This window comes from Panicum hallii, chromosome 3, assembly GCF_002211085.1.
Source record: "Panicum hallii strain FIL2 chromosome 3, PHallii_v3.1, whole genome shotgun sequence".
Lineage (NCBI taxonomy): Eukaryota > Viridiplantae > Streptophyta > Magnoliopsida > Poales > Poaceae > Panicum > Panicum hallii.
Genome location: NC_038044.1, coordinates 62,657,553 through 62,670,606, shown reverse-complemented (window position 1 = coordinate 62,670,606; position 13,054 = coordinate 62,657,553). Strand labels below are relative to the sequence as shown.

General features: G+C 44.2%; 1 protein-coding gene and 1 long non-coding RNA gene across 2 annotated transcripts; both read right to left on the bottom strand.

Moving 5' to 3' along the window:
- Positions 1–1,780: 1,780 nt before the first annotated feature.
- LOC112887884 lies at positions 1,781–3,075 on the bottom strand. The gene is made up of 3 exons (XR_003227638.1): positions 2,700–3,075; positions 2,231–2,631; positions 1,781–2,160 (listed from the first exon to the last, which is right to left on the bottom strand). It is a non-coding gene; the product is annotated as an uncharacterized LOC112887884 (long non-coding RNA).
- Positions 3,076–3,917: 842 nt separating this feature from the next.
- LOC112886539 (ubiquitin carboxyl-terminal hydrolase 14-like) lies at positions 3,918–12,401 on the bottom strand. The gene is made up of 19 exons (XM_025952466.1): positions 12,207–12,401; positions 11,927–12,104; positions 11,091–11,203; positions 10,671–11,007; positions 9,914–10,008; positions 9,298–9,431; positions 9,168–9,224; positions 9,004–9,081; positions 8,463–8,517; positions 7,586–7,666; positions 7,151–7,349; positions 7,024–7,081; positions 6,822–6,944; positions 6,057–6,145; positions 5,460–5,549; positions 5,212–5,385; positions 4,959–5,083; positions 4,635–4,761; positions 3,918–4,287 (listed from the first exon to the last, which is right to left on the bottom strand). The coding sequence occupies exons 1-19, from the start codon at positions 12,300–12,302 to the stop codon at positions 4,109–4,111; spliced, it is 2,388 nt and encodes a 795-aa protein (XP_025808251.1). The 5' UTR covers positions 12,303–12,401; the 3' UTR covers positions 3,918–4,108.
- Positions 12,402–13,054: the final 653 nt, after the last annotated feature.

Here is a 13,054-nt window from a genome sequence, read left to right as displayed (position 1 = left end):
CACAAGAACTAAAAGCTTTTATCGTTGAGCTTGAATCGAAAATAATTTAGTTACGGAGGTAGGGGTAATATTTTTGGGTGGTTTCTTAATGGCATGGCTAGAACTATACTAGAAAGGGTGTGGTAAAGTTTCGGGTCGATCGGAGGTCGTTTCGCACATAAAATGATGAGGTAAAGGGGTTTCGGGTGGTTAAACAGGGTCCCAGGGCTTATTCGTAACTCTCTGGAAAGAGCAAGGACCTTTTTGTAAATCCTAAAAATACTCGGGGCATGCTAAAGAGTGTCAAGTGTATCTAGGTTCAAGTACTGGAGGGTTCAATTTGAATTAATAGGAAGAACGAGGTTTCTTTTGCAAAAGGGGAGTGAATAGGGGAGTGTTCCTAGAGAAGGGGGGGGTTTCTTGGGGAAAACAGGAAAAGGAGGGGGGCCTCGGGCAAAATTGCCCTTCTCCCTCCTTCCCCCCCGTGCAGAACAGAGGAGGGGTGGGGGGGGGGCGCCGGCGACGGCCCAATCCGGCCGGCTAGGGCCACGGGCGGCTCGGGGGTATGGGGGATGAGAGAGAGAGGGGGGCACGGGGATCCCATCCCCGGCCTCACCTTGAGCCGAGGTGGAGCGAGGGGGCCGGGCGACGGTGGCCTGCGGGCGGCGGCGGAGCTGCGGGCGGCGGCGGCGCTAGAAGCGAGGGAGGCGGCGGGCGGTGGCAGTGAAGGCCGTGGGGGAAGGGTGGAGCGGGGTGGGGGTGTACTTATAGGCCGGCGAGGCGGTGAGGTAGGGGGGGGTTGGCCGGCGGCTCCGCGGACGGCCTTAATGGTGTTTGGCCGTTCGCGGCCGTCGTGGAGCGGCGAGCGCGTAGCGAGGCGTACTCCGGGTGATGGGACGCCTCGGGCGGGCGGCGAGCGGCGCGGGCAGCAGTGCCGCGCGTGAGTGTGCACAGGGGAGCGGGCGGCGGCGAACGCGGGGTGCCAGCGGCGGGCGGCGCGGCCACGCGCAAGGGAGAGCGCGTGCGTGAACGGGCGGGCGCGCGCGCGTGCGCGGGTGGCGCGACACGGCGCGGGCCAGGGGCGTGGTGCGGGCGGCGATCGGCACGGCGCGGCGCACGGCCACGCGTTGCGCGTGCGTGCGTCGCGGCGCGGCCGGGCAGGAGCTCGCGCGCGTGGCACGGGCAGGGGTGAGCGGTGCGCGAGCGCGCGCGCGTGCGCGACGCAGGAGGGGCCGGCGCGTGCGTGCGCGAGGGGGAGGGAAGGCAGCGTGGCCGGCGCGGCGGGGGTGCAGCTAGGGCCGGGCGGTGCTCAGGAGCAGGAGGAGGGGAGAAGAGAAGGGAGGAGAAAAGGAGGAGGGAAAGAAAAAGAAAGAAACAGGAAAAGGGAAGAAAAGAAGAGAAGAAAGAAGGAAAGAAAGAAAGAAAGGGAAGAGAGATTGGGGAAAAAAAAGAAAAGAAAAGAGAGGAAATGAGAGAGAGAGAAAGAAAAGGAGAAAGAGAGAGAGAGGGGGCGTGTCGGCGCCGGTCGCGGCGGTGACCGCGGTCGGTCGGCCACGCGCGCGGCATTCGCGCGCTGCGCGGGGAAAAATAACATCGCGCCGGCGCTGATTGCAGAAAGCGGTTTCGCGTGAGCGACAAGCCACCGAGCGGTGCGGGACGGAATGGCGGTTGGCTCGCGTCGGCTGTCAGGGTGGCGGGGAAATGTAGAGGGTTAGGGCTAGGGTTCGACGAATAAGTTTTGATCGGAATACTTTAACGCATGTTTTAAATTGGTGAATTTTCAGGGCGTCACACTTCGCGGCCCTCCTTCTCCAGCTGGAACTTCCGCACCGCGCTGGCCTCCCAGCCCTCTGCCCCCTCCCGGAGTCGATGCAGCTCCTCGTTGGCCGACACCGTGGCCTTGAGGTCCTGGGCCATCTGGTTATTGATCTTCACTGGCTCTGCAAACGGCAACATCATTAAAATCAACATCGACCTACCCACCCAGCCAAGGGAAGTCAGCAAGAAACTCACCGCGCCTCTCCTCGGCGTTCTTCCTAAAGCCTCCGAGTGCTCATGCTCCAAATCCTCAACGTGCGCCCTGAGCCACACCACCTCAGCTTCCAGGTCGCGCAGCCGGCCAGCCGGGCCGTCCATGCCCTGTAGCTGACCTGCCGCTCAGCGACTCGGGTTGGCCAACGCCTTCAAGAGGAAGATCCAAATTAGTACTCAGGAACAACTTGCAAAAATTGAACAGAGTCACACGACGTACCAAAGTCGACTCAATGGCCCGTTGTGCGGCCGCCATCAGGTCCTCCCCAGTGACCCGGGCCATCTGTTGCTCCGCTCCCTCGTCGGGCGCCGGGTCCCAATCCGTTGGGCCAGCAGCATTTGAGCTGGTGTGGGGTTGATGGCACGCAGGCGACTCGGCTCAACAGTCGCCCTGCCCGCAACCTCCTATGCCGGAACCGCCGACCCGGTACCAGCATCATGGGGTGGTGCCAGCTCCACCCCGCTCTTCTCCTCCTCTGCCTGCGCCACGCCTGTGCGTGCAGCCGAACGCGGGATGCCGGCGGCTCCTCCTCCGGAGCCGGCGTCCTCACCACCTCAACTGGCTTGGCCTCCTCGGTGAGCTCCTCCACCTTCCTTTTGGCGCCGCTGAGCGACGCCCTCCTACAAGATGCACGCACCAGGTGATGACACAAGGAGCCTACAAGCAAAAGGGACGAGGAAGAGTTTACTCACGTTTCACTGCGCCGCGTGCTGAAGTTCAGCTTCATCGGTGCCGCGGAAGGCAATGACCGCCCCAGACACAGGGACGACTCGTCTCTCTGCATACGAGACAGCCCCCGGGATGCCTCCTCCTCCCGCTCCTCCTTTGCGGCAGCGGCCGTGCAGCTGGCCACCGCCGCGTCCTCCACGGCTTCCTTCTCCGACGGGGAGGCACGCCCGCCTCGCGGGCCGAACGCCCCCTTGGGCACCTTCGACACCGCATACTTGCGGGTGGGGCGATGCCTTTTTGGAGCGGCACTGCTCCCGGCGGCCAGCCCCGACACTAGAAGATCACTAAATTCCTTTCTTGACCCTATAAAAATTTTTGTCCCTTACATAACACTGCATTCTAACTTGCTTCCCTTATTTGACATTTCTGTTACTTTCGTCGGTTAAGTCGAGTGAAACGATCACCGAATAATCTCCAGAATTCATGAAACATTTTCTGGTCATAGAACAAATGAAGATGGACCCATTATGCTTAAAAACACAGATATATCTTTACAATTATAAAACTAAAATTCATCAAATTAAACTACCTTTAAAACTTATATGAATTTTTATAGCACCAAATTCCCACATGGAATGTAGTAATTTATAAAATTCTTTCATGTCATCAATTACATAGAGAATTATGAGGTTCTTCTAAAATTTTCCAAATACTCCATTCTTCATAATTCCCTACGGAACTTATGCTAGAAAGTAAAATAATAAATTATTTCATCAAATGCAAGGAATAATAGTTGTGTTCCATAATTTTTTAAAAGTAGTTCGGTGCCATAAAATTCAGATAAGTTTAAAAAGTACCCTAATTTTGTGAATTTTATTTTAAAAATTACAAACGTATATGTGTGTTTTTCAAAAAGAATGGGCTTATCTTCATTTTCTGTATCACTTAAAAAAGTTTCATGATTTTTAAAAGTGATTTGGAGGTCATTTTCCAAATGTAGCTCAGAGAAGTGACGAAAATATAAAATAAGAAATCAAAATTAGAACTCGGTGTCACGTTGGGAAGGGAAAATTTTTTGGGTCAAAGAAGGAATTGAGTTATCTTTTGGGATCAAATAAGGAATTTCCTCTAATTAAACGGCTTGGATGAATTTCAATTTCCTTTTTTTCCTAGAAACGAACTCGTGGAAATTAACTCAGGGAAAGCTATAATCCAAATGCAAATCACATTCAAATAGTAACCAAACACAGATGTAACCGGAGGTGCCACTCTATAATGTACTGAAAAGCAATATCCCAGTTGATCAGTCTGTAACCAGCATAGAAGAATGAGAGGAAACATTAGCATTAAAATCAGCATGACAGCATCCTAACAGCTCGCCATTCTTTTCACGATGTGTGTGCATGACGGTATCTGCCTGTGATGTGCCTAGCCGCTAATCCTCTGAAAGAAATAGAGGTAGCCCATATCCTTGGGCAGGTCGACAGACGCGGCAACCTTGCTGTCGTTGAAGATTGCCCACCTCCCGTCTTTGAGAACATGGGCGACGTAGTGCCCGCAGTGGGTGGAGGTGCCCATATGGCTGACAAAAGCCATCAGCTTGTATCCTGCAAAACAGAACATTGTTATAGAAAATGAATGCCAACCTTACAGAAGAGGATAAAATAATTTACAGTTATACTTAAATGGGTGAGTTTGGAATACTCAAGTAGTCAAGTATGCTATTCTAGATAGGAACTTGCTTATCTAAGTTCATATGTTATCCATGCTTTTCATATTTTCTTGGAGAGACAGCCAATTCAGTTTTTGCTCCTAGTTTTCATGATAACATGGTACGAATTGGCAAGGCATACACACATTAAAGAGGTGAACCTTTCCAAACTTCAACATGGCTCAAGATGAGTACTGAGCAATACAAAGGGCTAAAGGAAACAAAGGGATTAGTGAAACTTACTGCCACTGCCATCTGGAACGTGAGTGTCATCAGCATTTACATTGCTGGTTGAAGAGTCAGCAGATGCTGAGCTCGATGCTTCGGGGTGGCTGAAAATCCAATCGGTAGCTTGCTCAATATTACCACCCTGACGCATAACAAAACAAGAGTCACATTAGAACAGGACCAAAAACAATGCAAAGCTGGCAGGGAACAGTGAAACAGGGGAATGCAAGATTTAGCAGGTGAGTATAGGAGCAGATTGGCAACCATTAACTTTCTGAAGGTTAAGAATCTTAATACCACTGCCTATTCAAAACGACAAATCAAAAAAGTGAATCTTACAGAAGCTTTCAGGGCCGTTATGGCAACATCTTCTGGAAATCCAAAGGAAATGAGAGTTTGAACACTTGCTTCATCAACAGATTGTTCAGAAGCACGCGAATCATTTGATATGGGATCATTTATATCTGCATCGCATAATAATGCTTAGATGAAGAACAGTTTCTTCTATCGCAGTTCTGACTTCCAAGTACAAGCTGATTACTTCATGATGAGAAGTGGTTATGAACTAAAAAGATCACATTAGCATACCAACCTGGATCATCCATGTGTGAGAGAAGCCAATTCATTGCCTCCTCAACTCCGGTGTTTGATGTGTTAATAGCAGCTTTCTGACAATGAAGGTAATTGAATCCCATGCTTGCAAGCTGGGACACAATATCCTCACTGGCAACAGTTGCAGCAGGCTCAGCTTTGTTGTCACCGGAAGCTGAAGCAATGCAAAGTCAAAAAAGCTGAAGAAAAGCACATTATAGTTATAGAACTAATGAATGAAACTCTAACCTCCTTCAGGTAGCAGCTCTTCCCCGGGCTGCATACCCTTGCTGCGCATATGCGAAATATCAATTGTATCTGGCACATCTATATAAACATCTGAGAGAGAAATAAACAGCCATGAGCCAAGATATCAAAAATAGGGAGCAAAAATAATAGTTGAACACCCAGGCAGAATGAAAACTAGTGCGGAATTTTGGGCGAACATGCAAGTACAACTAGGAACAAGTACTGCTTATGCTTACTAAATCTCAGCCACAACAGGAAATGATGAATCAGAGCTGAAATACAAACAAGATATTGCTGACTAAAATCACACTCCAACCAGAACTAGGAAAGCAATATATCATCAAATTGTTTAAAAACATATATTCCGAAGTGTGAGATTGCTGAAACATTTATTGATTCTAGTCAAACTCAGGACCAGTTGCTGCATTGAATTATGGATACGGTTAAGGTGGATTACTGGCTTAGAACAGCCTGAAAAATGTCATGTGAATACTGGACATGGGCTGTACTGGAAACTCTCTATGAAACCAATTTTTAATGGATTTAAAAATCATTTAGTCAGCAGCACGCATGTTCACATAAAGAGGGAAGTATTACCAAGTTTCTTTGGCACCCATCCTGCCTCCAGTACAAACTTGCGCATATGCAGCACCAGGTAATCAGGAAAGGTGTTGAAGCCAGCAGTCCTGCACAGAACATTTCTTTGTTTACCACCATTCATGCTACATGTATATATAATGTGGAAATAAGCAGCTACCCCATTGTTCATCAGATATCACAAAGACCCAGTCATCAAAAGCAAATCACAATTTCAAGTCAGTGCCATACCACCTGTTCTACAAAATATTCTCTACAATCAGAACTCAAATGAACAGAGGAATCAATTAACTTTAAAGGGGTTTCCACAATTCCTGAGTAACAATCATGGGCTCAAATCCTAACATTGAAGATAATTGCAAATACCAGGAGTAACCAGGAAAGTTCAGTATTAGTATGCAGGTCATAGAATTAATTTATGTTAACTTGTTTGGTTTAAGGTGTTGATGCTGATCTGCTAAAAGTAGCACATGACTAAACTGCCTTTTTGCCCAAGTCAACAGTTTCCCACTTGGGCAACTTTTCATGTCAATGAGCAGGACTGAAAAGTGGTGATTAATCGATAAGCCAAACAAAAGAAAACTGCCTTACAAGTTACGCAAAACATTCCAAAGCAAGCTGGGCATTTACCATTATCACTAATATTTATTAACTAAGAAAAGAAAACAAGGGCATTACTAAAAAAAAGTAGCAATGAAGTACTGCGCTTTCACATGACAATACTATCATATCCTTCAAAAATTGTAGAGTTCAAAATGTGCATACTTGGTGGCAGTCGTCTTTGAATTTAAAGCAGTGCTGTAAAAATCAGGAATTTCCTCTGGGCCTGAAAAACTTGCTAAGCATGCCTCCAATGGGACTCGAGGCCTCACAATTTCCTCATTAGACCTGTTATGGAAAGGCAGCATTAGCCATAAGCTAACACTCACTAGGTACTGCATGAACTATGGATGATTGAATGACTTACACTTCTTTCCCATCCAAGTCCATTGCAGCTTTCTTCTCACGAAAAGCTTCTAGCTGCTCTGCATGTCAAACAAATGTCAAGGACCTATACATTTCTATGTCACAGCAGTAAATATGTTTAAAGCTACCTTTATTAGTTGCCTCATGCAGTGGTATGCTCAAAGAAAGAATGTAGTCCGACCGCTTGTTGTAAGAAACTTTCCCAGAAGGGCACTGGACCCTCTCCTCAATAATGAACTTGAAACCTGAACAAGGATTTAACTCATGGTTCCCAGGGTTTGCCTGCTCAACTTGGTCAAGAAGGTGAAGGAAGAAATCAAGGGCATCCTGGATGAATAGATAGATATTAAGAGTTAATACACTTTTTCATAACAAAGACTATACTTGTTGATATAAAAATAAATACTAAAAAATGCCAGTTACCATAGCTTATACTCCATGCATTTCAAAATATTTTACACTTATGGCAAGCTAATTAGTTCATTTTCTAAACTAATTAGCTTGTCCCAAACATCATATATATTTTACAAGAAAGTAGTTATCATGGTCGAAAAGAATTCTACCTGTTGCCTCATACTTGAAAATTCAGAATGGTTCGCAGCAATAACTGACTTAAACATGCCAGGACGTATCCCTTCCTGCCCCTATCAAAATAAACACACAACATAGAGGAAATGTCAGAGTTCTGATTTATTAATACCAAGGGTACTTCTGCAATACTTTGGATGCTATGAGTGAAGTGAACAGGAGCACAACCAGATTTGCTTACAACAACACAGAACTTATAATCTCATTAAGCTAGAGTGCAGCAAGCAAAGAGTACACGGTGTTTCACAATAATGACATCTGGAGGAGATAAAAAGCCAACAATATAAGATCATTTAAGCCTGCATTAAACGTTTGTACAGTCTAGAACGCAGGAGAGTTGAGTCACTCAAAGCACTTGTATATCCCCAATTCAAAACACAAAATGGAACCAAGGTTGCGGAAAACCTCACTTGTTTGCAAAACATCTTCCAACAGACACTCATCCCCTTGACTAATCAAGCATAACAACATGCAATCGCCAAGGGTGCTCACTGTAGCACAGCTAAGAAAGCCTATATTACTTTCTGTTTCTCTTGAATAAGCAAATCTGACCCTATGTACATGGATTTTAATATCACATACAACGATTTTGATGTTTCCCAATCAGATAAAAGAAGTTTACCAGTCGCCGTCCATCAAATGCAAAAGCAGACCAGTACGTTGGTCGATAATCAAGAAGAAGTGTGAACTGGTCTTGCATAACCCTTACTATGGATGCAACAAGAAAGCAGTCTATGCTAGATGGAACCAACAAACAATCATTATTGGCATACTAAAAACACCAGGATAGAAAAGGTAACAACCAACAATTGGAAGCCATTGCAACAAATCAATATAAAATCAAATTCATACCTCCTTATTTGGTGCAGAATATTTACCAGAGAGCAAACCATGTCCTAATTTTGTCCTATAACAGAAGTAAACAAGCATATAAGAGCAAAATACATATTGATCAGCTCTTACATGGAAAATATAACTGCTACATGATAGCTTGAATGGAAGCTGATGTAATTTTTCCTGTTAACCAAGCTTTATGCTTGATTTCAACATCGTTAACACTTGCACTACGTGCAAAGTGCTTACCCAGGTGACCCGGGCTGTGTTTCCCTTGTGGTGGCAGGAAAAAGGGTTGCCTCAATGAATGATTTTAGGGGTGATCACTCCATTTGTAATGCTGTTGTACTCGTAATTGTAATGGAACTTATAGCCAAGTTATGATGCTTTGAGTATAAGGAGCAAGTGATCAAATATCAAAGTAACGTATAATCTTGAAAGACATATTTAGCAGGTAAAGCTAAGAAAAATGTATCAGACATCAACTAGATAAACAAAATTATCGCACATGCAGATGAACAACACCAGATGATAAGCACTTCAGCTAGTGTAAACTTACATCTGCATGTTTAGGTCCATTGTTGGATCAGCAGGTGCAGTTGCAAATGCAGCTTTCAAACTCTGCTTCTCAAAGTATCTGAAATGAAGAAGGGGTCATGTGAAAGGGGAAAAAAGACAAATGTAACAATGGATGAAAAATGAATGTGATAAAGTAAAACCAACCTCGATATGAAAGGATGAGTCGAAAACATGACTTGCATTATCGAAGCCATATAGCAACTGTAAAGAAGGGTATTTGTTTATATTACATGAAGAGAAAAGAAGACAATATCATTAAGTCAAATCACCTTACCTATTCCCTAGGTTTGCAAGACCAGTATAGCCAGGTCCAAATAGAAGTTCAGCATCTTTTCCACTTTCTTGTATTCTATTCCAGTCATAATTTGTATTGGCATCAAGTTCTCTTTCAGCAGTAGTCATCTCAGTCTGCAAGAACAAAATGAAACCAGTTCCATTAACGTAGCCCCATAGTATAAACCATGTAGTCAAACATAAATTTGTAACTTAAAATATGGAAACAAAAATGAAGAATCTTGTATCACCATTACTAACTTTTTTTTGTTTTAATCCTGTCAAATATCACATCCAATGAGATAGCTGTTTACAAATAACTCCTAGGGCAACAGATTCTACTCATAACTTCTTCTTTCTTTGTTCAGGAAGGGTTTAGAGCATGCAAGCAACCTTGGTATCAAGCATCAAGAAGTTGATGAGCAATTTTAATACATAGTTCAAATGTTATCTAAGTTTGGAGGGCAATCTACAATGAGAAAGTTCTGTAGCATATCTTTGTCACTATGATAATTCAAGATCTGATTCTTCTACAATTTAACACAACAAGGCTCTACTAAACAGAGCTAAATTATATTACACTAGATAAATGACACAAATCAATTATAATTGTTCACCTTTTGAAGTGAAGAAAAATCGATACCAAAATGTGACAAGTGTTGAGCTAATAGTGGATCTTCAACACTATCGTCTTCCGGGTATGAGAAAACGTCTGAGCTGTCGCAGAAAATATGGCATCAACAGGTATTTATTTTAACAAACGATAAAAGCAACCTCTGTGAACTGCGTAGATTAATGAAATAGATCTAGGTGTTTAAGAATGAGCAGGTCAATGTGTGCTCTTTTTAACAAATTGTATGCCAACAGTGTTTTCAAAATTACTTTCCTCCAGACATTTTCTTTAAAATTTTCACGCCTCTGAAGGCAACTCTAAACATTGGTTCTATCACTGCATCTGTGCAGCTATTTAATTATACAGGTAAAAACACTTCAATGTTAAATCTACCCATTAAAGTTCATATGATCCAAGAAGATACTCAAAAGTGCACTAATTGCTGACAAATAAAAATGTTGGCTGTTTGTTTCCAGATCAAAAGCTCTGTAACTGGAGGTACCAGTAACTTGTGAATTCTAAGCGGCCATTTACTGGTATCCCATTATTGAATCCTGATGGGATAAATAGCACATCCAACAGGTGACTGACAGCAACATGTATGCTTCAGTAAATAAATGGAAATAGGAAGGCTAGTTATATATAGAAAAGGTAAAATCATCCCAATGCACTTCTTCTAAATATCATTAAGACACCATTTTCTAAAATTTCCATACTAAAACGAGAAAGTCCAAAGTGCAAAGGTTTAGGTGTACAATTACCTGCTGCTTCCAAATCAGCAGTAATTGTTCCAAGCTTTACTGCAAGAGGGTATTTGGTCCGTTCGTAGTGTTCAATTGCATGATTATTCCCACCACTTCCATCCCAAAGCTTCCTCCCGCAAAGGATCATACCATCAGTTAAATTCAACCAGAGGTTCTCAGTTTTATCGCATTTGCTGCACTTCCATCCAGTTGGAGGCACAATAACACCATTTTCTAGCTGCTGCAGATCCATAGCATATGCACTAATTTTCTTCTTGTCAGCGACCCAAGCAGCTAGTTGTTGTTTTCTGTCAGCACTTTCAGCAAGGATAACCTTATCAACTGCAAGCCTAACCTGCATAGTGTAATATACATACTAAATTAAAATGCATACAGCAGATTTAGCATTCAACTTGTTGCATAAAGGGTAAAAACTACCTTCTCTGGCAAGTCAACTGAGGGGAATGGTAGAGAGATAAAATCAGGTAAAATGACGATTTCAAAAGTATTGTCATATTCAGGTTCTTGATCACCAAAGCCTCCTTCCACGCCTATCAATTGTGGAAAAACTCGTTATTGGAGATCATAACTGTCTTATGCATATACATAAACTTAACAGAAGTGTTATATGCATGTCCTAATATTTGTAAAGGTGCAAACACAGGAACACACTGTACAGTTCAAACAAGTATCTACCTCAATTATGAAAATTCAGACATATAGACAACTCTTACACCACAAACTTAGCATTATAGTCAACATACTAATTAGAAATGATATGAAAAAAAACAGCAGCAACCCACATAACCACTAAAAATTCAAATACATTACACGGTCTTAATTTTTTTAGATAATAGCAAACAGCATAATGCAATACCACATCCTTGCTATAAAGCATTCCTCAAGAGAGGCTTCATCAACAAACAGAAAGGCAAATATATTATAACATTGCTAGAGTAATTTCGTGACACTGTTGCACAATTTACATATTTCGTGTGAATTCAGATAGCAGATACAATGCAGCCATTCTGTCTAACATAATTTAATCAATAATCATGATAAACAAGTCCTGGCAGAAACAATGGCATCACCTAATATGGAACACATGATTCACTTAGGCTGTAAACAATTAGAGCTTGAATTTAAAACATAACTGCATAAGCATGCACGTGATCAGCATAAACACAGCATATGGTAACTAAATATTTACTGTCTGAACTTTTGGCTTCAGTCAAGCTATGCAGAATGGCTCGTGTCCAAGTAAGAACTCATACCTATCGCAAGGAGGGTGGGCTTCTTAAGAGGGCGATCCGCCTCGTCCGGCTCCGGCTTCCGGCGCCGCACGATGTGGAGGTACACGGGGTTCCCGGTCTTCTCGAAGTTCCACTCCACATGCTCCCTCCCGAAACCCAGGAACGAGCTCATGTCCACGTACAGGCCCCCCTCCGACCTCTGCACACACACACGCACACGGCGCCGAATCGCGTCAAACCCTAACCCTAGCAATTCGAGGCGAAGATGAGGAGGAACACAGGGGGGACAGGGCGCAGTTACCGGGGTGTCGAAGGAGACGCAGCACTCGTCCTTGTGGATGCGGTTGCCGGGCTCCGGGATGCGGACCTTGTGGAGGTGCGAGCGGAGGAGATCCATGGCCGCGGGCGGCGGCGAGCGGCGCCGGGGGAGGGTCGCGTCTAGGGTTTTGGAGGGACGGAACGGTGAGACAAGGAAAGTGAGGAAGAAAGCGGTATTAGATGAGGGGGAAGGGAGTAAGCTAAATCCAAGCTAGATGGTGGGGTAAGCTAAATCCAAGCGTTCGGCCGGCCTTCTTAAGTTTTCTAAAGAGATTTTTTTTGCCAAAATACATTTAAACTCTTTTCTTCATCAAACACCAGTGCCCTACTGCACAATTTTCTCCGTGTGGAATTCTAGAACTGGCCCTTAATTTGATCACCGGAACTCCTCGGCAACACGCATGATTCTCAAACTATAGCATGCCTTTTTCAAATCGGAAGAAAAACATAACATTGCTGGGGTAAAGTTTTATCTTATACTCGTCTAACACCAAGAGTAACTAAACAGAGAACTACTCGAATTATATGGCAAGAAATTTGTAGATACGATGTTACAATTTCCAGAATTTGGACGAGTTCTTATAATTCCTACAAACGAACTGTACCGTGCAAAACTTCACATGCAAAAATGCTCCCCTCTTCAAAGTTCCTTTGCTAAAAAAGGCTAGTATGTTGACCATACCTCGAACGAATTTGCAGATGGAGATGATTCGATGCAAACATTGCAAACAAACCCACCATAACATTTGCGCGATGAGAGCCACAGGTGTTCGGCCTGGCGTCGAGAGGAATGCCGAGCGTCCGTTTGATTGTAATGAACATTAACAATCA

Excerpts from the sequence above, each read along its gene's own strand:
- LOC112886539 (XM_025952466.1), bottom strand. The coding sequence starts at position 12,302 with ATGGATCTCCTCCGCTCGCACCTCCACAAGGTCCGCATCCCGGAGCCC. Across the intron at positions 11,204-11,926 it reads GCCCACCCTCCTTGCGATAG|GCGTGGAAGGAGGCTTTGGT; the intron begins GTATGAGTTCTT and ends CACAATTGATAG. Across the intron at positions 9,432-9,913 it reads ATTTTTCTTCACTTCAAAAG|ACTGAGATGACTACTGCTGA; the intron begins GTGAACAATTAT and ends TTGTTCTTGCAG.